The 27,741-nt window shown below is 38.0% G+C and overlaps 1 protein-coding gene and 1 long non-coding RNA gene across 2 annotated transcripts; one reads left to right on the top strand and one right to left on the bottom strand.

Annotated features, from left to right (window-relative positions):
* The first annotated feature begins 5,298 nt into the window (after positions 1 to 5,298).
* On the top strand, positions 5,299 to 7,995 carry LOC129901377 (uncharacterized). The gene is made up of 3 exons (XR_008769826.1): positions 5,299 to 5,402; positions 7,178 to 7,264; positions 7,858 to 7,995. It is a non-coding gene; the product is annotated as an uncharacterized LOC129901377 (long non-coding RNA).
* Positions 7,996 to 25,470: 17,475 nt separating this feature from the next.
* LOC129900481 (transcription factor bHLH36-like) lies at positions 25,471 to 27,513 on the bottom strand. Its single transcript, XM_055975464.1, has 3 exons — positions 26,991 to 27,513; positions 26,407 to 26,754; positions 25,471 to 25,897 (listed from the first exon to the last, which is right to left on the bottom strand). Exons 1-3 carry the CDS (start codon positions 27,354 to 27,356, stop codon positions 25,808 to 25,810), a joined length of 804 nt encoding a protein of 267 aa, XP_055831439.1. The 5' UTR covers positions 27,357 to 27,513; the 3' UTR covers positions 25,471 to 25,807.
* Between the last annotated feature and the right edge of the window lie 228 nt (positions 27,514 to 27,741).

Raw genomic sequence — 27,741 nt, 5'->3', positions numbered from 1 at the left:
GTTATTCATTCGGAGGATGAATATGACCAAGACTTTCAAGGTGAGGTTGAACTTGAGAATGAAGAAGAGACTGATGAACAGTCCAATAGTATAGCTGCACCATCCAAGACCACTACTAAGGTCACGAATGATGAGATGAACCAGCTAGCTAATAAGCAAGGCCTATCACCTAGAGGCATTCATCACAATCCAAAATTTACAACTATTCATGCTCCTATTAGCAGACCAAACACTAGGCTCCACAACCTTAGATCCCATCAATGATTAACACAATTGTTTGGAATGCTAGAGGTATCAATACCAAAGGAGTCATAGACAGACTAAAGTCACTCAAACATATCCATCAAACGTCCATCATTTCCATCCTAGAACCTTTTTCCAACAATGCTCATCTCCAAACCTTTAGAATCAACCTTGGTATGGATAAGTCCGTTTGCAATCCTAATGGCAAGATTTGGATCTTCTGGACTCAAGATGTTGATTGTAAAGTTATTGATGTTGACGACCAACAGATCACTTGCGAGATAAAACACGTAGAGCATCAAAATGCATTTCTCACGACTTTTGTTTATGGAAAATGCAAAGATACTCTTAGAAGACCGCTTTGGGATAGGCTCCTGCACCACGCTTCCACTAACCTTCCTTGGTGCACAGTTGGGGACTTCAATGTCATCACCTCCATTACTGAGAAACTAGGTGGAATCCCTTACAACATGCAAAAAAGCTTTGAGTTTATAAGCGTTATTGAAGCATGTGGCCTAACGGATTTGGGGTATCATGGCTCAGACTACACTTGGTGTAATCAACGAGATATGCATAAAAGAATATGGAAGCGACTCGATAGAGCTATGGTGTCCGATAATTGGTTAGCCGCTATGCCTCACACTTCAGTCACCCATCTTCCCTCTACTGGTTCTGACCATAACCCTTTACTAATAGAGATGAATGCTAGGCAGGATTCCGCTATTAAATATTTTAAATTCTTGAATTGTTGGGTGGATAACCCTACTTTTCTCGAAACTGTAGAGTCCTGTTGGGACAGACCCCTGACTGGGAATCCAATGTGGTCCTTCCACCAAAAAATGAAAAGGCTTTCCTCCACCCTTAGCAAATGGTCGCGAGTGGAATTTGGCGACATTTTTGCCAAGGTTAAGGAATATGAAGAATTGGTGAAAAGTGCCGAAGAAAATATGTTAGTGTTCAATAATGAAGAGAACAGGATGCAATTGCATGCTCTCAACGCCGAATACATCAGATTTCTTAAAATTGAAGAGAACATTCTCAAACAAAAAACTCAACTACATTGGTTCAAGGATGGAGATGCTAACACCAAGTATTTCCATGCTTTAATCCATGGTAGGAGAAGGAGATTGTTCATTCACAAGGTTACCAACGAAGAAGGGGATTGGATTCAAGGCGACGAACACATTGCTAGAGCAGCATGCGATCATTTTCAGAAAATATTCACAAGTGATGAATCTCGGATTCCGGAGAACATCTTGAATTACGTTCATAGAATGATCACAGATGCTCAGAATGAAAGCCTTCAAGCCACGCCTACCATTGAAGAGTTGAAACAGGTAGTCTTCTCTATGAATCCTAACTCTGCAGCTGGTCCGGACGGTATGAATGGAAAATTCTTCCAAGCTTGCTGGGAGATTATTTCGGAGGACCTACTAGCAGTGGTTACTTCTTTCTTCGGAGGGTATGCTATGCCTAAGTTCTTTTCTCATGCTTGTTTGGTCTTGCTCCCAAAGGTAGATCACCCCAACACACTCTCTGACTATAGACCCATTAGTCTCAGTAACTTCACCAATAAGATCATATCAAAACTCATTTGCCTCAGGCTTGCTCCAATTCTCCCCGGTCTTATTTCTCTCAATCAGTCCGGGTTTGTAAAAGGAAGAAGCATCTCCGAAAATATCATGCTAGCACAGGAGATTATCCACGATATCCGAAAGCCTGTTATTGGCGAAAACGTGGTTATCAAGTTAGACATGGCCAAAGCATATGATAGAGTCTCCTGGTCCTATACTTGTCTAGTACTGAGAAGGATGGGCTTCGGTGAGACCTTTATTGATATGATTTGGCGAATCATGTCTAACAATTGGTACTTCGTTATCGTTAATGGGTCTAGACATGGTTTTTTCCACTCCACCAGAGGGCTCAAACAAGGTGATCCTCTTTCTCCCGCCTTATTCATTTTGGGAGCGGAGGTGCTGTCCAGAATGTTGAATAGTCTTCATAATTACCACTTCTACCGTGGTTTTCATATGGAGAAAAGAGGCCCACAGATTAATCATTTGAGTTTTGCGGATGATGTTATCATCTTTTCCTCCGGAAGGAAGGAAATTCTCTAGATTATTATGAAGACCTTGACTCTGTATGAAAAGACATCAGGGCAGCTTATAAACAAGAATAAGAGCCACTTCATGATGCATCCCAATTCACTCCAAGACAATGTGGAAACGGTGAAACAGGTTACGGGTTTCACTCAGAAGCATAGTCCCATCACCTACTTAGGATGCCCTCTGTACATTGGCAGGCAGAGAGTCATGTACTACACGGACATGGTCTCTAAGGTTGTCAACAGAATTAGAGGGTGGCACTCCAAAATCCTCAGCTACGGCGGTAGAGCTACACTCGTGAAATACGTACTTCAGTCGCTCCCAATTCACCTTCTTTCGGCCATTACTCCCCCCCGTACTACTCTCAAACAGATTGAGAGAGTCACTGCTGATTTTTTCTGGGGGTGGAAGGATAACAAGAAAAAATACCATTGGGCTTCATGGAAGAAACTTTGTTACCCTTATGACGAAGGAGGTATTGGGTTGAGGAGAACTACAGATGTGTGCAAATCTCTCCAGTTAAAGCAATGGTGGATCTTTAGAGCTAAACCAACATTGTGGGGTGATTTTCTTAGAGCCAAATACTGTCAAAGAGCGAATCCCATCATCAAAAAATTCCATACTGGCCAGTCGCTTGTGTGGAAACACATGATGCACAACAAACACATTGCCGAACCTCACATTCAATGGAGGCTTCACTCGGGTTCGTGCTGTTTTTGGTGGGACGATTGGCTAGGTATCGGACCCTTAGCCAACTATAGGCAGGAGTTGGGAAGAGAAAACAATGCGAGGGTGGCTGATTTTCGTATAGATGGCCAATGGAACATCGATATGCTAAATCAGTTGGCACCAGCGCAGCTCGTTCCTCTCATTACTTCTTCCACACTTCAGCTGCAAGGAAACACACCGGATCAGGCCATTTGGAAGATGAATACCAATGGGAACTTCACATGTTCCTCGGCATGGCAGCTTGTGAGGGAACACCGGACCAAGACACTTTCCGACCATTACACTTGGCACAAAAACATCCCCTTTAAATGTTCTTTTTTGTTGTGGAGGGCTTTTAGAGGCAAGCTGCCAACAGAGGAAAAGATCACTGCATTTGGCTATGTTTCCACACCATGCTATTGCTGCCACAGTCCAGGTCCGGACACCATAGAGCACATTTTCAGCACTGGCCATTTCGCTAGGAATATTTGGCACTACTTCTCAAATTCCCTAGGCATAAGGCATGAAGCCACACCCCTCAAACCTCTTGTTATGAGCTGGTGGCTTCGCAAGTACCGCACAGAAGCTCACAAACTTATCCTCCATTCCACCCCAATATTTATATGTTGGAATTTGCGGAAGAATAGGCGCGCGAGCAAATACGGGGGGAAGAGTTCTAGCTTGGCGAGAGTGAAATTTGCAGTTTTCAAGGACATCTCAAATCTTCTTAGAGTCGCGTACCCCTATATCCATTGGCCCTCGAACTGGATCCACACCATCTCCTACATAGATAAGTGTACTCATGAGATGAAGATCACCCAAGTCTCATGGATTAAGCCACAACTCGATTTCGTCAAGCTGAACACTGACGGCAGCGCGATGGGTAATCCGGGGGCAATTGGGGGGGGTGGCATCTTAAGAGATCACATGGGTAAATTCATCTTCGCCTACGCCATACCGTTAGGGGAGGGAACCAACAATCAAGCTGAACTAGAGGCGGCAGTTTATGGGCTTAAATGGTGCATTCAACAGGGTTTTCAGCACGTTATCTTAGAAGTTGACTCGGAGTTGCTCACTAAATGGATCAATCATCAGACTAAACCTCCGTGGAGCCTTCACCAAGTAACTCAGGACCTTGTTGGTATTTCCAAATTATTTGTTCGCTTTTCTTGCAGGCATGTATACAGGGAGGCAAACTTCACTGCGGATGCTCTCTCCAAGCACAGTCACACTCTTACCACTCCAGGCCACTACACCACCCTCCAGCAGCTACCTCGTGGTACTCGAGGTTACTACATGCTAGATAGAGTCGGTTTGCCCAGCTTCAGACGGAGGAAGACCAAACGGATTAAAAAGCCTCCATGATCTACTATTTAGTGTTGCATCCTTGGATTGAGCACCCAATTGCAGTGTTTGTGATTTTCCATGTTATATCTTAGCCATGTTATTTGATGTTCATCGTCTATGCTAATTTTGTTGTATATATAGCATTTATGAGGATTCATCCCCATTTTTATTTAGATTTTTCCTTTATTTTATGTAAAGGGAGAGTCTCCCTTATTTATGCTTTCCTAGTTTCTTTGTATCGAGAGGAGTCATTTCCTTTAGGTGCATAGTTTCTAGGTTTTCTTTTCATGTGCTTGTATCGGGGATGAGTTGGCTGCCCTTAGTAGGATGGTCGGCTTATGAACCACCATAGGATTGGAGGTTAGGTCTATGTCCCCCTCCGTGTATTTTTCTGTTTTTATGTATAATACAGCTTGGGGGTGAGCGGCTCAACCCCTGGCCGCGCACGAGAGGTGGGAGCCTCGTGTAAGGTCTGTTCCCAAAAAAAAAAAAAAAAAAAAAAATCAAAATAGAAGCCATCAAATATGTTTTTCTTAAAGTCACGTTTCGGGTAAGCTGACTTTGGGAGGTCATAACCTCTTTATAATTTGGGAAAACTCTCAAAATGAAAGTTGTAGGTAATTGAAATATATTTCCAACCATAAGTCGTGGGACGAAATGTGATATCGGAGTAATAAAATATAGACGTTTTAAGTCTGACAGGCCAAACTAAATAGTGAATTCGGCCCAACCCAATTCTAATTCGGGTCAGGCCCAATACCCACGAAATTAATCTAATTCTTATCTCTTCCTTCATACTTTAGACTAAGAAAATATCCAGAAAAATTTCCAGAGAGAGAGAGAGGGGAAGTTCTTGAGAGAAAAACCAAATCCGACCAAGATTAAAGCTCCGAATCTCAAAGCTCTTGAAGAGAAAATTGTTGTACGTCGCATTGGCTTCAATTTGAGCTAGATATCATCCAATAAGGAGAAGATTTTATGTGGTGCTGCAAATTTAAGGTAATATTAAAGTCTCCTTTTCATTGTTAACAAGTTTAGTTAGAGTTTTAACGGATTAGAACGGAGAAAATAGTGTTATAAACTAGTTTGGTGATTTGTTGAGATTTATAGGTTAAAGGGTTGTTTTAGGTAGATTAAATGGATGAAATTAGCTTAGTGATGATGTATAATAATGGTTGATATTATTTTGATGTTGTTGATGAGTTGTTGTTCTTGAATTTGGAGGAAAAAGGTGTATGAAGATTGTGAATGTTCAAACCCGTTTTTGGAATTGAGTAGCTGGTAGTAATGCTGGAATATCTCATTGTGTAGACCTTCGATTTTAGATATTAAACATGTTTTGGAAAGATAATACACGTACCTACAACTCTTATGTTTATGTCTTAGTCTATATCTGCTGTTATTATGTCGACAACTGAGGATGAATCATAAGACAAATTCTGTCCAGATTCTGGATTGAAAAATCCTTCATGTATAGCTGTTCGTATTGTGATGATATATCTTTGTAGAAAATGATTTTTGAGTTGATTTCTTTTGCATTGGAAACTTAAGACATAGATCTAAATGTTTCATGAAGGTCATAAAGTCCAGTTTTGCCGTTTTCATTTTCAAAATTTAGATACAACGTGAGGTACTTGACTTTCCGAATTTACTACTTTGGTAACATGAGTCGGGTGGAAATATTCTAGGCTTATTGTCAATAATAAATCTTATTTTGTGTCAATATTTTGGATTGTTGATGTTGATTGATGATTATATGGCTGGTTTGAAAGTGGGAAAAGTGAGCGGTATAGGGGAGGTGTTGTCCAATTTTTTTCAGAAATAACCTACTAACGATAGACTACGTTTTATTCTTGTCCATAGCTTAACCATAGTGCTTAACGTTTTAATATAGGTTGAGACAATATTGGACAGCATATACGTATAAACGCTAAAGGTATGTAAAGTTAACATTTTCTTCTTTTGGCATGATCCATATGAAACGAACGAATGACGTATGCTTAAATTCCAAAGAAACTCTTATTCGTAGATATACTCGGATGTCTACCGTTCTTGATTTTTCAAAATTTATATTGTTATGTCTTGACTCATGTGTATGATTCCAACCATCCTAGTTGGTATAACTCATGTTGTGGTATAATTCATATTTTAGTATAATCCATAATTAGTGTGATTCATAATGACTATTGTCTTGGTTTTCAAATGATGGTCTGTTTTGCTTATTCTATTAAGTCTCCGATAATGATCAAATTTCACAAGGTTGCTAATGATACCTTATTCGTGCATATTGTTATGGTATTATTCACCGAGTCCTACGATAGGCCGGGTATGTTATCATGTATGGATTCCACTACATAATTCACCGAGTCCCTTACTAGAAGGCCGGGTACGTGATATGATAATATGATATTATGATGATATGACCATATGATTATGGCACCGAGTCCCATAATGGGCCGGGTACGGTATCAGTGTACACTACTCTATTCACCGAGTCCCTTGCTAGAGGGCCGGGTATGGTATATCTATACATGTGATGATATATTGATATAATTGTGACACTGAGTCCCATAACGGGCCAGGTACGATATATGATGATGATATGCATGTCTTCATTTTATAAGACACAGGTACAGTGATTTATTGATTATGATACTTGACTCCTGAATCTTTATTTCAGATGTGATCTCCTTTACGATATTTTATGTTTTATATACTCTGTACATATTTCGTACTGACCCCCTTCTTCGGAGGGCTGCGTTTCGTGCCCGCAGGTACAGATACTCATTTTGGAGAGCCGCCACCTTAGGATTCTACTCAACGGGTTGAAGTGCTCCATTGTCTCGGAGCCTAAACTTTTGGTACTAATCCTTATAATGTATATAATTATGTATTTAGGGGTACGGCGGGGCCCTGTCCCGTCATATTCTATTGTTAATCCTCTTAGAGGTCTGTAGACACATGAGTGGGTTGTATATAGATATTATCCGGTGTACTAGTATGGCTTATGTTTTTGGACGTTTACATTCGGAGTGGAAGCCTTATCGACTTACATATTCTGTTATCTTATTTTTGACAATTAAGACTCCCCAAGAAATAGCTGATTTTGGTATATATATAAGTGACCGTTTGATACGACGTGCTACCCATATAAATTCTATATCGTGTTTAATTTTCGATTGACAATAGATAATATGTGTGTATACGACTGTCCAATTCGGACACTATTCACGGCCCACGGGGCTAGGTCGTGACAAAAGTGGTATCAAAGTTCATCCTCGGAGTGTCTACAGACCGTGTCTGGTAGAGTCTTGTTTATTGGTGTGTTGTGCACCACATCTATAAACAGGGGGCTATAGGATATTTAGGATGTTATCATTTCTTTTACTTTAAATCGTGCGATAGAGCTGTATTATCAGGATAATTTCTTCCTAACATACTATTATATTTACAGCGATGCCTCCAAGAAAAGCGACAGCTGCCCAAAAGGGAAAGTCAGTAGCAGGAGAGACTAGCCGGACCCCGAGGATTACTAGGGCCCGTGCCCAGTCTATGCCTGAGGTTGTGCTCCAGTCGGCGAGCTCTACTACGCCGCCATATGAGGAAAGAGCAGCAGCAACTGCAACTATGGATCGGGGGGTTGCTTCACCGCCAGCTCCAGAGGCTCCAGTACTTGAGCCTACAGCTCCTCAGCCAGGGGCAGAGGATAGGACTATGAGAGATGCAGTTCAGTTGCTGACCAGAATAGCGACAGGGCAGGCTCGCAGGCATGGGTTAGGGGTTGACTATGCTGATAGACATGATAGTTTAAGGGCTCGTGATTTCTTGACTTGTAATCCCCCAGAGTTCTATGGGTCAAGGCCCGGGGATGACCCGCAGGAGTTTATCCGACAGGTGCAGCGTACGTTGAGGATAATTAAAGCTTCTGAGACGGAGTCTGTTGAGTTAGTTTCCTATCGGCTGCGTGATGTAGCTATTAATTGGTATGAGTCATGGGAGTTATCTAGGGGAGAGGGTGCTCCTCCAGCGGTGTGGGGTGAATTTATGGAGGCCTTCCTTGGCCACTTTCTACCTCCAGAGATAAGACGAGCCAAAGTAGATAGGTTTTTACAATTGAGGCAGAATGGCAGGAGCATCAGAGATTATAGCCTTGAGTTTGACTCGTTGGCGAGATATGCGCCCGCTATTGTAGTTGACATGGCTGATAGAGTGCATCGGTATGTGATGGGGCTGGATCGTTATTTGATTGATAGCTGTATGGCAATGGCTTCTCAGCTAGGTATGGATATTGCTCGGGTACAGGCATATGCACAGGGAGTAGAAGATCGGCACAGAGGGCGTCAGTCCAATAGAGATCATGATAGAGGCCAGCGTAAAAGAGCTAGATCGGCTAGTTATTCTAGGGAATTTCAAGGCGAGCAGCCTCAGCAGTATAGTAGATATCCTTCTCATCCAGCTCGGAGTGCACCCCCACAATTCAAAGGTAGTAGATTCGATAGTACAAGGTATTCAGGATCCGGTTAGAGCTCCAGGGTTTCAAGTTCACAGATAAATAGGGGTTTGCGTCAGTCGAGACCACCTTTACCTCGGTATCCTCGTTGTGGTAGGTCACATTTTGGAGAATGTCGTTTTACTACAGGTGCATGCTTTACTTGTGGCCGTCAAGGCCATATTATGAGGGAGTGTCTATTTAGGGGTAATTTAAATGGTGCAGCTCAGCCTACTGGGTCAGTTGTTGGCTCATCTTCTTCTGTAGCTATGCGCCCTGTGGGGCAGGGTATTCAGATAACAGAAGGCCGTGGTAGAGGCCGTGGTGGATCTTTCAGTTCTAGCGTTCCTTCAAACCGCATATATGCCTTGTCTAGTAGACAGGACCAGGAGGCGTAGCCAAATGTGGTTACAGGTATATTATCAATTTTCTCACAGGATGTATATACATTGATAGATCCAGGTTCCACCTTATCATATATATCTCCCTTTGTTGCTACTAGAATTGGAATAAAATCTGAATCAATAGAACTATTTGAGGTAGCTACACCGGTAGGAGATTCTGTTATAGCCAACCAAGTATATAGAGATTGTTTGGTGATTATATATAGTCGACACACCAAGGTAGATTTGGTAGAGTTAGCTATGACAGAATTTGATGTTATTATGGGCATGGATTGGCTAGCTTCTTGTTATGCTAATGTTGATTGTAGAGAAAAAGTAGTTCAATTCCAATTCCCAGGAGAACCAGTCATAGAATGGATGGGCAATACAGCATCACCGAGGGGTAAGTTTATTTCATACATCAAGGCAAGGAAAATGGTTAGAAAGGGTTATATTTATCATCTGGTTCGTGTCCATAACTTGGAAGCAGAGGTATCAACTCTTCAGTCAGTTCCAGTAGTTAACGAATTTACAGATGTATTCCCAGATGAACTTCCAGGTCTTTCTCCTGAGCGGGAGATAGAGTTCAATATAGATATATTGCCAGATACCCAGCCTATATCTATTCCTCCCTATAGAATGGCACCCGCAGAACTGAAGGAGTTGAAGGAGCAACTGCGAGACCTATTAGAAAAAGGCTTCATTAGGCCCAGTATATCACCTTGGGGAGCACCGGTATTATTCGTGAGGAAGAAAGATGGGTCACTACGAATGTGTATTGATTATAGGCAGTTGAACAAGGTGACAATAAAGAATAGATATCCTCTCCCCAGGATTGATGATTTATTTGACCAATTATAGGGTGCTAAGTGTTTTTCAAAAATAGACTTGCGGTCAGACTATCACCAGGTACGGGTAAAGGAGGCAGATATTCCAAAGACTGCGTTTAGGACCCGATACGGGCATTATGAGTTTCGGGTGATGTCTTTTGGGCTGACCAATGCCCCAACAGTGTTTATGGATCTTATGAACCGAGTGTTCAAGCCATTTCTAAACTTGTTCGTGATTGTATTTATTGATGATATTCTGGTCTACTCACGATCGGAAGGGGAGCACGTAGATCATTTGAGGAAGGTACTTGGGGTGCTCCAGCACCAGAAGTTGTATGCTAAGTTTTCTAAATGTGAATTCTGGTTGACTTCAGTAGCATTCTTGGGGCATATTATTGGAGCTGATGGTATTCGAGTAGATGCACAGAAAATCGAGGCCGTAAAGACTTGGCCTAGACCTACGACACCTACTGAGGTACGTAGTTTTCTTGGGCTAGCAGGATATTACAGAAGATTCGTTGAGAAATTTGCTTCAATTTCAGCACCTTTAACAAGGCTAACTCAGAAGGACGTTAAGTTCCAGTGGACCGATGCCTTTGAACAAAGCTTTCAGTTGCTGAAAGACAAGTTGACTACGGCCCCAATTCTAACCCTTCCTGAAGGACCAGATGGCTATGTTATTTATTGTGATGCTTCTTGTGTTGGGTTAGGTTGTGTATTGATACAACATGGTAGAGTCATAGCTTACGCCTCCCGACAGTTAAGGAAGCACGAAAGAAATTATCCAACTCATGATCTGGAATTAGCAGCAGTAATTCATGCTTTGAAACTATGAAGGCATTATTTATATGGTGTACATATTGATATCTATATGGACCACAAAAGTCTCCAATACATCTTTAAACAGAAGGACCTGAATTTGCGACAGAGAAGGTGGCTAGAGTTGCTGAAAGATTATGATGTTAATATTCTATACCACCCAGGGAAAGCAAATGTTGTAGCAGATGCACTTAGCCGTAAATCCATGGGTAGCCTGGTAGATGTACAACCAGAACGAGAAAAGATAGTCCATGATATTTGCCAGTTAGCTAACCTTGGAGTCTGTTTGGCTGATTCTAGTGATGGTGGAGTTTTATTCGAGGAGTTGCTGAATCCTCTATCATGGAAGCGGTAAAGCAACGCCAGTATGAAGACCCTATTCTGGCACAGTATCGAGATAAAACCCTTCAAAAAGAAAGGACCCCATTCGAGGTCACACCTGACGGAGTGCTAAGATATAGAGGCAGATTATGCGTACCTGAGATTATAGGGCTACGACAACAGGTTTTGGGAGAGGCACACTATGCCCGATATTCTGTGCATCCAGGGTCGACAAAGATGTATCATGACCTTAGATGTTTATACTGGTGGAATGGCATGAAGAAGGATATAGCAAAGTTTGTAGCCCAGTGCCCAAACTGCCAACAAGTTAAAATTGAGCATCAGAAGCCTGGCGGACTATTACAAGAGATGGAAATCCCGACTTGGAAGTGGAAAGAAATTAATATGGATTTTATTACAGGCTTACCTCGCACTCCACGAAAGTATGATTCCATATGGGTGATTGTAGATAGGCTGACAAAATCAGCCCACTTTCTTCCAGTTAGAACTACATATTCAGCGGAGGACTATGCAAGGTTATATATCAAAGAGATAGTAAGACTTCATGGGATTTCCATATCTATTATCTCAGACAGAGGGGCTCAGTTTACAGCTAGCTTCTGGAGATCATTTCAGAAGGGATTGGGAACACAAATAAATCTTAGTACAGCATTTCACCCTCAGACTGATGGGCAGGCTGAACGCACTATTTAGACGCTAGAAGATATGTTACGGGCCTGTATTATTGACTTTAGAGGTAGTTGGGATGACCATCTACCACTTATTGAGTTTGCCTATAATAACAGCTACCATTCTAGCATTCAGATGGCACCGTATGAGGCTTTATATGGCAGAAAGTGCAGGTCACCTATTGGTTGGTTTGATATTGGTGAGGCTAAGTTAATCGGAACCGATATGATTCAACAAGCTGTTGATAAAGTGAAGCTTATTCGAGAAAGGTTATTAGCAGCCCAGAGTCGACAGAAATCATATGCAGATAATCGACGTCGACCCTTAGAGTTTCAGGTTAGTGATTGGGTGTTTTTGAAGGTGTCACCCATGAAGGGGGTAATGAGATTTGGTAAGAAAGGAAAGCTTAGCCCGCGCTATATTGGCCCTTATCAGGTTACTCATAGAATAGGCAAGGTTGCATATGAGTTGGACCTACCATCTGATTTGGAAGCAGTGCACCCTATTTTTCACGTGTCGATGCTTCACAAATGCATTGGTGATCCTTCTAAAGTATTCCCCATGGATGATATCCAGGTGACGGAGGAGCTTTCTTACGAGGAAAACCCTATAGCTATACTTGATCGCCAAGTCAGAAGGTTACGTACTAAGGATGTGGATTCCGTCAAAGTATTGTGGCGAAATAACAATAGAGAAGAGATGACCTGGGAAGCCGAGGAAGAGATGAAGGATAAGTATCCTCACTTGTTTTCTACGCCTACAGGTAATCTAAACCTCTCGATTAATTATATTGATTGACATATGAAACTATTTGTTGTTGCAAAAAAAAAGACTATTCCGCCAATTTCTTATAAGACTTTATGAGGCGGGTTTAACATTCGAGGACGAATGTTCTAAAGGGGGGAAGAATGTTACATTCCGTATTTTTTAATTTTGGATTATTCGTAAGCTAACGATTATAAATTCAAGGACTTTTAATTTTAAATTTTAAAAGGACATGATTTGTTATAGATGCCAAGTCATATGAATAATTTATGTATAGTAAAATACATCTCAAGAAGGACCCTTAAGCCAAATCAAAATAGAAGCCATCAAATATGTTTTTCTTAAAGTCACGTTTCGGGTAAGCTGACTTTGGGAGGTCATAACCTCTTTATAATTTGGGAAAACTCTCAAAATGAAAGTTGTAGGTAATTGAAATATATTTCCAACCATAAGTCGTGGGACGAAATGTGATATCGGAGTAATAAAATATAGACGTTTTAAGTCTGACAGGCCAAACTAAATAGTGAATTCGGCCCAACCCAATTCTAATTCGGGTCAGGCCCAATACCCACGAAATTAATCTAATTCTTATCTCTTCCTTCATACTTTAGACTAAGAAAATATCCAGAAAAATTTCCAGAGAGAGAGAGAGGGGAAGTTCTTGAGAGAAAAACCAAATCCGACCAAGATTAAAGCTCCGAATCTCAAAGCTCTTGAAGAGAAAATTGTTGTACGTCGCATTGGCTTCAATTTGAGCTAGATATCATCCAATAAGGAGAAGATTTTATGTGGTGCTGCAAATTTAAGGTAATATTAAAGTCTCCTTTTCATTGTTAACAAGTTTAGTTAGAGTTTTAACGGATTAGAACGGAGAAAATAGTGTTATAAACTAGTTTGGTGATTTGTTGAGATTTATAGGTTAAAGGGTTGTTTTAGGTAGATTAAATGGATGAAATTAGCTTAGTGATGATGTATAATAATGGTTGATATTATTTTGATGTTGTTGATGAGTTGTTGTTCTTGAATTTGGAGGAAAAAGGTGTATGAAGATTGTGAATGTTCAAACCCGTTTTTGGAATTGAGTAGCTGGTAGTAATGCTGGAATATCTCATTGTGTAGACCTTAGATTTTAGATATTAAACATGTTTTGGAAAGATAATACACGTACCTACAACTCTTATGTTTATGTCTTAGTCTATATCTGCTGTTATTATGTCGACAACTGAGGATGAATCATAAGACAAATTCTGTCCAGATTCTGGATTGAAAAATCCTTCATGTATAGCTGTTCGTATTGTGATGATATATCTTTGTAGAAAATGATTTTTGAGTTGATTTCTTTTGCATTGGAAACTTAAGACATAGATCTAAATGTTTCATGAAGGTCATAAAGTCCAGTTTTGCCGTTTTCATTTTCAAAATTTAGATACAACGTGAGGTACTTGACTTTCCGAATTTACTGCTTTGGTAACATGAGTCGGGTGGAAATATTCTAGGCTTATTGTCAATAATAAATCTTATTTTGTGTCAATATTTTGGATTGTTGATGTTGATTGATGATTATATGGCTGGTTTGAAAGTGGGAAAAGTGAGCGGTATAGGGGAGGTGCTTTCCAATTTTTTTCAGAAATAACCTACTAACGATAGACTACGTTTTATTCTTGTCCATAGCTTAACCATAGTTCTTAACGTTTTAATATAGGTTGAGATAATATTGGACAGCATATACGTATAAACGCTAAAGGTATGTAAAGTTAACATTTTCTTCTTTTGGCATGATCCATATGAAACGAACGAATGACGTATGCTTAAATTCCAAAGAAACTCTTATTCGTAGATATACTCGGATGGCTACCGTTCTTGATTTTCAAAATTTATATTGTTATGTCTTGACTCATGTGTATGATTCCAACCATCCTAGTTGGTATAACTCATGTTGTGGTATAATTCATATTTTAGTATAATCCATAATTGGTGTGATTCATAATGACTATTGTCTTAGTTTTCAAATGATGGACTGTTTTGCTTATTCTATTAAGTCTTCGATAATGATCAAATTTCACAAGGTTGCTAATGATACCTTATTCGTGCATATTGTTATGGTATTATTCACCGAGTCCTACGATAGGCCGGGTATGTTATCATGTATGGATTCCACTACATTATTCACTGAGTCCCTTACTAGAGGGTCGGGTACGTGATATGATAATATGATATTATGATGATATGACGATATAATTATGGCACCGAGTCCCATAATGGGCCGGGTACGGTATCAGTGTACACTACTCTATTCACTGAGTCCCTTGCTAGAGGGTCGGGTATGGTATATATATATATATGACGATATATTGATATAATTGTGACACCGAGTCCCATAATGGGCCAGGTACGATATATGATGATGATCTGCATGTCTTCATTTTATAAGACACAGGTACAGTGATTTATTGATTATGATACTTGACTCCTGAATCTTTATTTTAGATGTGATCTCCTTTACGATATTTTATATTTTATATACTCGGTACATATTTCGTACTGACCCCCTTCTTCGGGGGGCTGCGTTTCGTGCCCGCAGGTACAGATACTCATTTTGGAGAGCCGCCACCTTAGGATTCTACTCAACGGGTTGAAGTGCTCCATTGTCTTGGAGCCTAAATTTTTGGTACTAATCCTTATAATGTATATAATTATGTATTTAGGGGTACGGCGGGGCCCTGTCCCGTCATATGCTATTGTTAATCCTCTTAGAGGTCTGTAGACACATGAGTGGGTTGTATATAGATATTGTCCGGTGTACTAGTATGGCTTATGTTATTGGACGTTTACATTCGGAGTGGAAGCCTTGTCGGCTTACATATTCTGTTATCTTATTTTTGACAATTAAGACTTCCCAAGAAATAGCTGATTTTGGTATATATATAAATGACTGTTTGAGACGACGTGCTACCCATACAAATTCTATATCGTGTTTAATTGTCGATTGACAATAGATAATATGTGTGTATACGAGTGTCCAATTCGGACACTATTCACGGCCCACGGGGCTAGGTCGTGACAAATATAATCAAATCATCTCATCTAAACTTATTAAACTCTCATCAAATTCAATTTCACCAAGAATCATCAAACTCTTTCATTTAAAACATGCTCTCAAACTCAGTTATATCTCCTCAAAATTCTATCTCAAAGCATTCATTTATATTTAAAATGCACATATTTAAATAATAATATTTTTAAAGACTTCTCAGACTCAATTCATTTTCATTCAAGACTCATGCTCGTTCAAATCTCAATCAACTATACAAAATCATACTTGGTTTAATGCATGAAAATCATTCTCATCAACTCAAATAAGTGCATATTCATATAATGACCACCAACTCAACTAGGGTTCATGTGAATTAAACTATAAAAAATGAATTCAAGAACTCAAATTATGGAAATCATCAAATATAATATATATATATATATATCAAAAAGGTTTTTCCCAAGTCATTCAATTTTACATGAATAATACTATCACAATATATACATATATTCTCATGATATTAAAATAATATAATTAAAGAACAACCACTGTTTCACCAAATTAATCATCAATTCTTAATGATGGACTTTGAAAATCCTCAATGATACCATAAACATATATTGCATAACATAAAATTGCACAAAACCTGAATGGTATCATCATAGTACACACATACTATGATGGCATCATAAGGTTTTACTAAGTCATTCGATGGTACATGAATGACACTATGATAATATATTTATATATTATCATGATATTGAAATTGTATAATTGAGGAGCAACTACTATTTCAAGCAAGTAAATCCTCAATGAAATACTTCTAAATTCCTCAATGATATCATAACATACATTTAGAAAAAATTGTACAAATATTAAATGATACCATCATATTATATATATAACCTAATGGCTCGGTTGATTGGCACCCCTTTAGGCTCATCTTGCATAAAAAATTTGGGGTCCCAAGTCCTACATCTACCAAAAATATTTCTTCTCTAAAGCATAAAACTTCAGATTGTAAGGCGTTTCCACTACATAAAAAAAACTGAAATTAAATCTTGGAAATAATCGACTCAAGCTCATTATAATCTCCTTTTTTTGATCCTTTCAACCAAATCTAAGTCCTATCAAGTAAGAAGTGTAGAGATTTTAGTTGGTTGTTGACCAACAGAAAGCATGAGAGTTGTTGGGCGTAAAAGTTTCTTCTTTATATGATATTTTTAGTTAGATGAAATATATATATATATACTGTAACGGTATCATAAACTCTTGAAAACTTCTGAATTAGGCTTAACCCCCTTAAAGTCAATCACACCTAGCTGAAACATATACTTAACGACAAGATAAATATCAGGACATGTCGAGAAACTGCAATTCTCCATGATAGAACTCATATAATTGTCGAGGTTGTTTTTCTGCTGGATCAAATAGAGGATCTTACTTTAAGATACACATTGAATAGGACCAATTATGATTTATGAAGTAGAAAGTAGATTTTGATACTAAATTATGATGACCCACCACTTTATCAAATCACATAGGCGCCACATGGCATAAAATTGTCTATATGGTAGCTTACATAGGAAAGAAGACTAGACTTAGTAGAATATTCAAGCGAAATATGGAGACTTTCCCTGGAAGATCCTACAATATCAAAGATTTACATAGAAAGTCCTTGAAAACTTCTAGGATTGTAGAGTATTCTAGAGAAGGGACTTACTTGTAAATATGTAGGGACTTACACAATACTTATTATTTTCATATTAGTCCCTAAGTTAGTAGTATAAATAAAGAGGCATTCATTTGTAAAAACCATCCAGCAAAACTCAAATTTCTCTACATTACAATCTTTTCTAGAAATCCTCTTGTGTTCTCTCTTCCATTCTTTTAGTGATTCCTAGAGTCTTAAGCTGACTTGGCATAGCAAGATCATAAGCAAGTAGTGCAAGAATGTGAGCAAATTTTAAGTGTCATATGTGTGCTTAGTAAAAGACTAATGATTTGACAATGTGGTATTAGAGCAAGGTTACAACTAAGAAAATGGAAAACGATGAAGACACCAATGTTGCTAAAACCCAAGCCAACGTCACCCAAGATTCCATGGCAAAAAGAGGAATGCCTTCAACAAAAATCAAGAGGTGTTGCCTAAGGTTGAGCAAAATAAAGGGCTTACATCCCAAGAACCTTTTACCACTAAGGATAATGAGGATGATGTGGAGGTCCTGCCTGAGGACGTCTCACTTGGTAGAGAGTGGGTAATGAAGGTTAATATGGGGATGGATGCAGTCAAGATATTTGGCCAACGCTTGAGAAAGGTAGATGGCACTCTAAGAGTTCTTGAGTGACACACTCTTAAAGAGATCGAGAGCATCTGAAATGACATCGATGGACGCATAAAAATTTAGATAGAGATGAGGCAGACTATCACTATCTTATAGTGTAGACTCATTGAGGCATTGAGCACTATCGATGCCATGCAGGCAAAGATAGAGACATTCAAAGAGCAGGTCAATGCTGGCGTGATTGAGACCACCAGAAATATTTTTATGGAGAGGAAGGCTAAGATCGAGGCTCCCAAGCCATCAATTTTCAAATGGATTCGTGATGCACAGGAAGTAGAGAATTTTCTTTAGCACCTAAAGAGTTCTCCGACATAGAAATATAAGAAAAGACTATGCCAAGATCAACACTGCAGTTTTGTATTTATCAGAGACTTTCGTGCTATAGTGGAGACGTAAATTGGCTGATGTTGAGAGAAATTTATGCACTAATATCACATAGGATTAGTTCAAGTCCGAGTTCAAGAGGCAGTTCTTCCCAAATACTGTCTTGTACGAGGCAAGATGTAAACTTCGAGAGCTAAAGCAGACAGGAAGTATACGTGATTATATCAAGGAGTTCACCACCCTTATGCTCCAAATTTCCAACCTTATTAGCTATGACTTATTGTCTCACTTCATGGATGGGTTGCAAAATTAGGCCAATCAGGAGTTGTAATACCGACAAGTCACGGATATAGACCAAGCCATAGTAGAGGCTGAGTCTTTGATGAATTTTTGACATGAAAATTCTGATAAAGGTAAAGGCAATGAGTTAAAAATTAGCAACAATAAAGTGGGGGAGATTGTGGAGAAGGAAAACAGACCTACCAATAATGCCTGAAGACTCAAAAGGTCAACAAATCTGATTTTAAGAAGTTGAGTGGCCGTCAGAGCTATGTCGAGAAGAAAGCACAGGCCAAGAAGAAAGGATGCTACATATGCGGAGGATCTCATGGTTTCAGGAACTATCCCAACTTAAAGAGCCTCAATGCCATGGTGCATGAGAAGAAGGGGGAAAAGCAAGAAGAGGGTCCATGCATGCATAACTGGGTACGATAGAACTATGTGGAGCTGTCAAGAAGCAAGATATCCAACCCGATGACAATGAAAATCAGTACGTGGACCTTACCATCAATAACAAGACAGCTCATGCATTAGTGGATACTGAAGCAACCCATAATTTTGTGATTAAGGTTACAAAAAAGAGACTCAAGTTGAAGCTCGCTCCAACTAACTCCCGCATTAAGACCGTGAATGTCGAGGCTCAAAATGCTCATGGTTTTGCTAATGATGTTAGTGTCCAATTAGGCAGTTGGAAAGGTATGACAAGTTTTAATGTTATATCTTTGATATTGTTCTAGAGCAAGAGTTCTTTAGACATCATCATACTATGATCAACCCCTACCTCTAACATTTCTTGGTAATGGAACATAAAGGAACTTGCATGGTGCCTACCGTGCAGCATGGACCAATACAAGCACAACTTTTGGCTATGTAATTAGACAAGGGGCTCAATAAAGGGGAACCAACATTCATGGTAACTATTGCAAGCTTGTAGGAAGACGTGGGTTACCAAGAGACATTGTCGCCTTGTATAAAGAAGCTACTGGAAGATAATAAAAATGTGATGCCTAACAAGCTTCCTAAGCACCTACCTCCTAGGCATGAGGTAGATCATAAGATTGAGTTGAAACTAAGAGACAAACCACTCGCATTCGCTTCTTATCATATGGAACCACCTGAGTTTAAGGAGCTGAGGAAATAATTGAAAGTGCTACTAGATGTTGGTCATATCCATCCATGGAAGGAACGATTTGGCGCACCAGTGTTATTTCAAAAGAAGAAGGATGAATCATTGTGCTTATGCATAGACTACTGAACACTAAACAAAGTCACAACGAAGAACAAGTATCCAATCATACTTATAGTTGACCTATTTCATAGACTTGGGCAAGCCAAGTACTTTACCAAGGTGGACCTTCGAAAAGGCTACTACCAAGCTCACATTACGGAAGGATACAAGCCAAAGACAACATGTATGATAAGATATGGAGCCCTTGAGTGGTTTATAATGCCCTTCGGCTTAACTAATGTACCTACTATATTTTCATCTTCATGAACAAGATCTTTTATCGATATCTTGATTAGTCTGTGGTAGTATACTTAGATGATATAGTCATATATAGTAACACCTTAGAGGAGCATGTACAGCATTTAAGAAAGGCTTTCCAAGTCTTGAAGGAGAATGAGTTATACATTAAGAGGTAGAAGTGTGAGATTGCACAAGCAAAGGTACACTTTTTGGGCCATATCATCAGCAATGGTGAGCTACACATAGACGAGGCTAAAGTATGAGATATTCAAGAGTGGGAGGCACCTACAAAAGTAACCGAATTAAGATCCTTCCTTAGACTTATTAACTACTATCGTCGGTTCATCAATGGATATTTAGCCAAGCCAGTACCAATGAAAGAGTTTCTAAAGAAGAACAAGCCATGGGTTTGGATAAAACATTGTCAAAAGTCATTTGAAGGACTTAAGACAGTTGTGATCGATGAGCCAGTCTTGGCATTACTAGAATTTACCAAAACATTCGAGGTATTTACAGATGCATCTGATTTTTCCATTGTAGGTGTCTTAATGCAGGATAAGCATCACAAAGAATTCGATAGCCGCAAATTAAATGAGACTGAATGTCGTTACACAGTGCAAGAAAAGGAGATGACTGCCATTGTGCATTGCCTTCGCACATCGAGACATTACTTGCTTGGATCAAAATTCATGGTCAATACTGACAATGTGGTCACTAGTTACTTTTAGACGTAGAAGAAACTTACACTGAAGCAGGCTAGGTGACAAGACTTTTTAGCCAAGTTTGATTATGTACTAGAATATACGCCAGGCAGGGGTAATGCTGTGGTTGATGCCTTGAGCCGAAAAACCAAACTTGCTGCCATTACTACAATAAGGTGGGACATTTGAGACTCTATAAATGAGGGTATGCAATATGATCTAGTAGCCAAGCAACTCATGGAGTTAGCCACCCAAGGGAAGAAGAGATATTTTTAGATGGAGAATGATCTGCTCCTCACCACTCGATGGAGAATCTATGTGCCTACGTTTGGAGATATTAGGCGACATATCATGAAGGAGAGTTATGACACCTTGTGGTCAGGCCATTTAGGCCAACGTCGCACTAGGGCCTTAGTTGAGTTGGTCTTCTACTGGTCCCGCATGCGAAAGGACATAGAGTGCTATATTCAGACTTGTCTTGTGTGCCAACAAGATAAGGTTAAGCAGAGATAGCCAAACTTTTGGAGCCATTACTAGTTGCACAGCATTCATGGGAGAGTGTGATTATAGACTTTATCACTTGTCTACCAAAGTGTGATGGTTATGGCACTATGATAGTGGTCGTGGATAGATTTTCTAAGTATGCAACTTTTATACCTGCTCACCAAGTTGCACAGCCAAGGAAGCCGTCAAGCTGTTCTTCAAGAATGTGGTGTAGTATTAGGGCTTACCGAGGCATATCATCAGTGATCGAGATCCCCACTTAACTGGGAACTTTTGGAGAGAATTGTTTGACACACTTGGCAAGAAGTTGCACTTCTCTACTAGTTTTCACCTGCAAACAGATGGACAGACAGAGCGGGTCACTATCTTATTAGAGTGCTACTTGAGGCATTATGTAAGCGCACATCAGAAGAATATGATGACCCGCCACATCATCAAACCACATAGGCGCCACGTGACATAAAATTATCAATGTGGAAGCTTATATAGGAAAGAAGACTAGACTTAGTGCAATATTATAGGGAAATGTGGGGATTTCCCATGGAAGATCCTAGAATATCATAGATTTACGTAGAAAGTCCTTGGAATCTTCTAGGATTATAGAGTATTCTAGAAAAATGACTTACTTGTAAATATGAAGGTACTTACACAATAATTATTATTTGCATATTAGTCCCTAGTTAGTAGTATAAATAGAGGGGCATCCATTTGTAAAAACCATCAAGCAAAAAACAAAGTTCTCTACAATACAATCTTTTCTAGCAATCATTTTCTGTTCTCTCTTCCATTCTCTTAGCAATTTCTAGAGTCTTAGGCTGACTTGGCATATCAAGATTGTGAGCAAGTGGTGCAAAAACGTGAATAAGTTGTTAAGTATCGCACGTGTGCTTAGTAAAAGACTAAGGACGTGACAAAATTGACATAATCTTTCAAAATCGTATCACAGATCAGGATATATGATTGATCAGAAAATCTATATTGCATTCTCCTTTCAATTTATATTGTTTAGGAATGAATTTGTGTAATTCTTGAATGTCTGGTCATTCGTACGAAAATTTACCTACAATTATATATTGTTTTATGTTTAATTTTCTAATAGCAGATATGTTGTATATCATACCAAAGATTTAATTATAACACATGATGGATAGAGACGATCCATCAAAAATGAGCTAACAACATAAAAATCAACGTGTTGTCGATCACTACTACAACAAGAAGAGAAGCCTAACTAACAAAAAAAAACTGTCTTATAAACTTTAGATCTTATACTGAATACTTGTTTCTTATACCCCGGAGTAGGCAAAATTAGAATTACGGCGGATTGCTATTTTCTATAGAGCGTTTTTCCCTGTGGGTGACAAGAATTATATTGCCTCTTTTTTTCTTTTTCTTTTTTTCATTGTTTGGTGTGCTTAACCTAGGGATGAGAATATGAGAAGATAATTTCCAATTCAGTGGATGACCTTGGAGGCATCTTAAAAAGTGCTTAATTAGTACAATTTATATTTTATACATGTGTGTTGAATGTTGATATATATTTGGACTATCTGTCCAATTGTCTTTTAGCTTTGATGTGAAGCAAGATTTGATTAGATATTTCTTGTCTTATTGTCCTCCACGCCACTGAAAATTCCACAAAATGGTACAGTAATTCTATTCTTTTTTTAAATGAATAACACTGTTACTCTAACGGCTGTTCTTTTTTAAGAACTTGTAAAAACAACACGACTTTGACGCTAAGCATGTGCTTCAATTTATGTCGTTCTCTTAATCTCTCACTTACACTTGTTGAACATTTTGTGAGTGACGAAGAAATCTGGATTCCTCGTAAATTTTGGTTACATTTTTTTAGTAATATTCCTTGATTAGCACACGATGCTTGCGTGTTTGGAATCATTTGTTTTCAAGTTTGTTTTTTTTTCATTTTCTTCCACTTGTCTATAGTTTAATAATTTCTAGAATTGAGTTATGGCGCAAGTCATTAGAGAAAAAAAAAAGCAAAAATATTCTCTTTATGTTTGAGGGTTGGTTCAAATGGTCTTTAAAATATATTTTTGAGCACTTTTAATTTGGCCAAAGTGAATATCGTTATCTCAATCAAATATTTAACGAACTTTGAATATTAGATTTAAGAAGAATCGGGGGAAAAAGATAATTCACAAGAACATAGATATGGAGGTGCAATTTTTGATATTTTTGTTGGTATCGATCGATTTTGGAGTCTGGTATAATTTTGTTATGCCTGATATATGCTACTGTTAAAAAAAAACTATTTTGGTATATGATGCAGTTTTTGGTGCTGTGATTTTGGAGATTTGACGGGAATTTTTCTAGTGCTTCTGGTTAAATCATTTCTTTTTCAGAGTTTTCATAAAATCTAGACATAATATATAAATATGCTAATTTATATGATATTTATGTCCTTCAATTTTTTATGTACATAAGTAAGAACTTAAATTTGTATAAAGTTAAACAAGCAAACACATATGTCCTACATAACATATAATACATGTAGGATGTCGCGTAGGACACGAATTGCCACATAAGACGTGTATATCTACTTGTTCAACTCTACACAAATTTAAGTGTTAACTTGTGTACACCAAAAATGTGAAATAAAACGAAGTTAAAATGTATTATGCCTAAAATCTAATAACAAGAAGTTGTTAAATATTTGATGAAGATCAACTTAAAGGGGCAAAAGTGCTTAAAATATATTTACGAGACCATTTTAAACCTACTACGAAATATAAGAGCCATATGTGTCATTTTCTCCAAGTCAGTACGTAAGATCAAAAGATAATATAGGAAATGCTACAGAAAAATAAAAATCATCAGTTTGTGTGCGGAAATATTTGCATGTGTGGATAATAGTTAATCTCTTTTTTTTAATGTATGATCTGTTCAAAACAACTAATTTACCAACCATTATTTTAAAAAGTCCACCATTTTTAATCATTTGAAAATCACAACTACAAGTACACACTGGAATATGTGTACTTCAAATTCAACCCCAACTACCAACAATACATAGCAATTTATTATAAGATGTTGGGATAACCTTGAGAAAAAGCTAGCATATAATGCACCATTTTCTAGCTCCATGCTAATGGATAAATAGAGGTGTTATGATTTATGTCATGACTAGAACTATTAAATTGAAATCTCAATAAGTAGGACTGTAGATCTAGGGTCAAACACTTCAAGCATGGTACCAGAACATAGAGAATGATCTAAATTGGATTCTTGATGTTACCTATTAAGAATCCCATGAAAAAAAATTAATTAAATCTGCAAGTAAGAAGACGTATTGAATCATGAACAAATAATAAATAAGAATATATTCTTTCTAACCTCTTAAGTTTTAACACCAGATGGTCACACGCGGTAATAAAAAACATTGTGTTGGATTGCCTACGCAGTTATTCACAGGCATGTCCATCAGGTTTCCATTTCCTTGATTTAAAAAAATTAAGCAACAAGGTGGTGTAGTATAGCTAGAAAAAGATGGAGCATAAATATGCTATATAGTATCTTGACCATAATTGTATGAGTATCAAAGAAAAATGGTGAACATCATTTCCATGTTTCAACAGAGTAGTATTTCAAAGGCCTCATGGAAAAAATCCTGCTAAAATTAATGACTGGGAAAGTAATTTTAGTGTCACAAAGATATTAGTGTATGTTGATGTCAAGATCAATACACTACTAAAAAATCACTATTTTTCCAAGAAATTCTCTCTCAAAAATGTTCAGTGTCAATTCCTACAGATATTTCGATTGAATTAGTAAGAAACGAAAAAATAGTAATGTTTTTATAAGGAAAAATTAAGAAGTACCCTATTATTTCAGTGAAAATCTCATGTTTTCCCCATGCATTTTCCGAGTGATCAGCTGATGATTCAATGGAAAATGAACAAGGAAATCATGTTTTTATAGCACAAATTTTTCAATGATTCACGGTCGGAAAAACCTTTACTACTTATAGTGGTTTATGAGTACAAACTAATTCCTCTCAAGACTCCACAAAATTAATGGGTATCATTTAATCATCTTCATCAATGTACATCCAGAAACTTAATATGGTAAATACTGAAAGCAAGATAGACAAATTAACAAAACTTTGGAACTAACTGAATAAAGTCTTCAAGTCATGTTACATACACCAGGATGAATTACAAGTTCCTGATACTAAAAGCAAGAAGCTATAATGAACTTGAGGACTTCACAAAACGGAGGTCAGACAAAAACAACAACAACAATGTCTTTACTCAGAGACTGGCTATATGAAGCCTCACTCTCCATTTCACTCTATTAAAATTAGCTTTGATATTCTGAAAAAAAATTAAAAGACTGAAATATTTCAGTGATGATGCATATATAAAACCTGAAGTTGTGAGGAATTATGTATAATTCCTGTGTCACACAACATTAATATCCTATGGAAAGTCACTTGAAGCTTGTATCAGCATGAATAATATCTTGGAGTTTTTGTTGGATTACGTCCACATTAATAATCCTTGGCTGATCAGTGCAAACCTGCAAGAATCAGAAAAAGGAAATGCGAAATTGTTCATGATCTTTCACAATTAGCACAAAGGTATATATGTACGTTGCTCGAACCCTTTCAAAAATGTCAATTGGTACATATTGAACCCTCCAAATATAGTGCACTCTTTAGGATCCTTCATTGGTACATCAGTATTTTTCAATAGTCAAAGCAACATAGCAATTAAGTACTAATAAAAGATAAAATAATTCTCCGGAGTTCATGAGTTTAGGGATGGAGCTATATGGTGTAAAAAGGATTCAATTGAAACCTCTTCGTTTGAAATTAAGTCATGCTTATGTGCACATATATACTATTGAATCTCCTTAAAATAAGGGATCGGAAACTCATAACGTAGGCAACGATTTCTCACAGTTCCTTTTGCTAGCAAGTTTAACAACTAGACAGTTTTTGAATCCTCTGGTTAAATTTTCTGGTTTCGTCACAATCTTTAAGAAGTCATGAGTATTATCAAGTTTTCACTGGATTTAATATATACCTCAGTTCTTATAGTGTGAAGTAGACTTGTAGTATTTGTTTTGGTGCAGCTGCAGTTCACTATGCTTAGCCCCTCTTGAAGCAACACTTGAAGAACCCTAGAAAGGCGGAACCCTTCATTCTTGAGATCGCAATTAACCAAAATCTCCATGCCATCCAAGCATTCCTTCACTATCACAATCGCAGGCGAGGAGTAGCTAATTATGGAGCTTCCACTTTGGGGATTGCTTAAACCAATTGACTCCTTCTTTAACTTTTCCCTCCTTTCTTCCAAATTCTTAACATTCTTCTGAAGCTGTTCTATGTAATTCGCCGCCTCGAGTATGTGATCCGATGTGGAACGCTTTCCCTGAAAGATTTCAACATCTATGCTTTTAGAGACACGTCAATTACCTGTAACAACATGTTAAAATACACTGATATATAGAAAAATTGTTAGTGTATATATATATATATATATAGGTTAAATAACTCGTATAATGGATCTGATTAATTATGAGAAGTTAAAAGAAATGAAATGACTATTATTTCAATTGGCTAAAGTTAGGGAAATCGAAAGAAAAAAGGAATACGAGTTTCTCATACCTTAATATTTTCAAGGGGAAGTTGTTGTCGAAGAGAAGCATAAAGAGTAGACATTTCTTGTCTTCTTTGCCTTTCGATTTCTCTATGCATCACTTTCTTCTGTTTGTTGTCATCACTAGTAGACGTGACGGATGATTTCCCTAGCCTATTGCCTCTCTGATTGTTGTTGTTATTATTGTTGTTGTTGTTAAATGTAAGATTGTTGTCGCCTAACTCAAAGGGAGCAAAATCAGTTACCAGATCTTGTTGGTATATGAAATTAGAAGGGTTGGTATATGGTTCATGTGGAAAAAGGAGCTGTTGATGGGAATCATAATTAGCATCATCATCTTGTTGAAAAGGAAACATTGAATGGAAATTATCCATTAATACCAATAATTAATCAGTTTTGACCTTACATACAGGAACTGATTAATTAGTATAAATTTGAAGTGGGAAAAATAAACAAAGGAAAAGAGATATGTTTGTTAGGCTGTATGATCTGGGAAATCTTGAAGGGGTGTCCTTAATTATTTGATGTCAAGATTCTTAATTGTTCATAATTAAACAAATTTATATAAAGAGATTTATATAAGCAAATCTCACCGGCCAGTTTCTTTAATCTTCTACGTGTGTACTGATTCTATTTCTTAAAAATAAGAGAAAAAACTGCTAATTAATTAGTTCACACTCGTGTGGACCAAATGCCCTACCTAAGAGACCAATTATTGCATTATTTTATCGAGCACTGTGGCCAACATTTGTGTTATGT

This window comes from Solanum dulcamara, chromosome 8 (genome assembly GCF_947179165.1).
Source record: "Solanum dulcamara chromosome 8, daSolDulc1.2, whole genome shotgun sequence".
Lineage (NCBI taxonomy): Eukaryota > Viridiplantae > Streptophyta > Magnoliopsida > Solanales > Solanaceae > Solanum > Solanum dulcamara.
The sequence above is the reverse complement of the archived record's forward strand: the minus strand, read 5'-3'. Positions and strand labels throughout refer to the sequence as shown.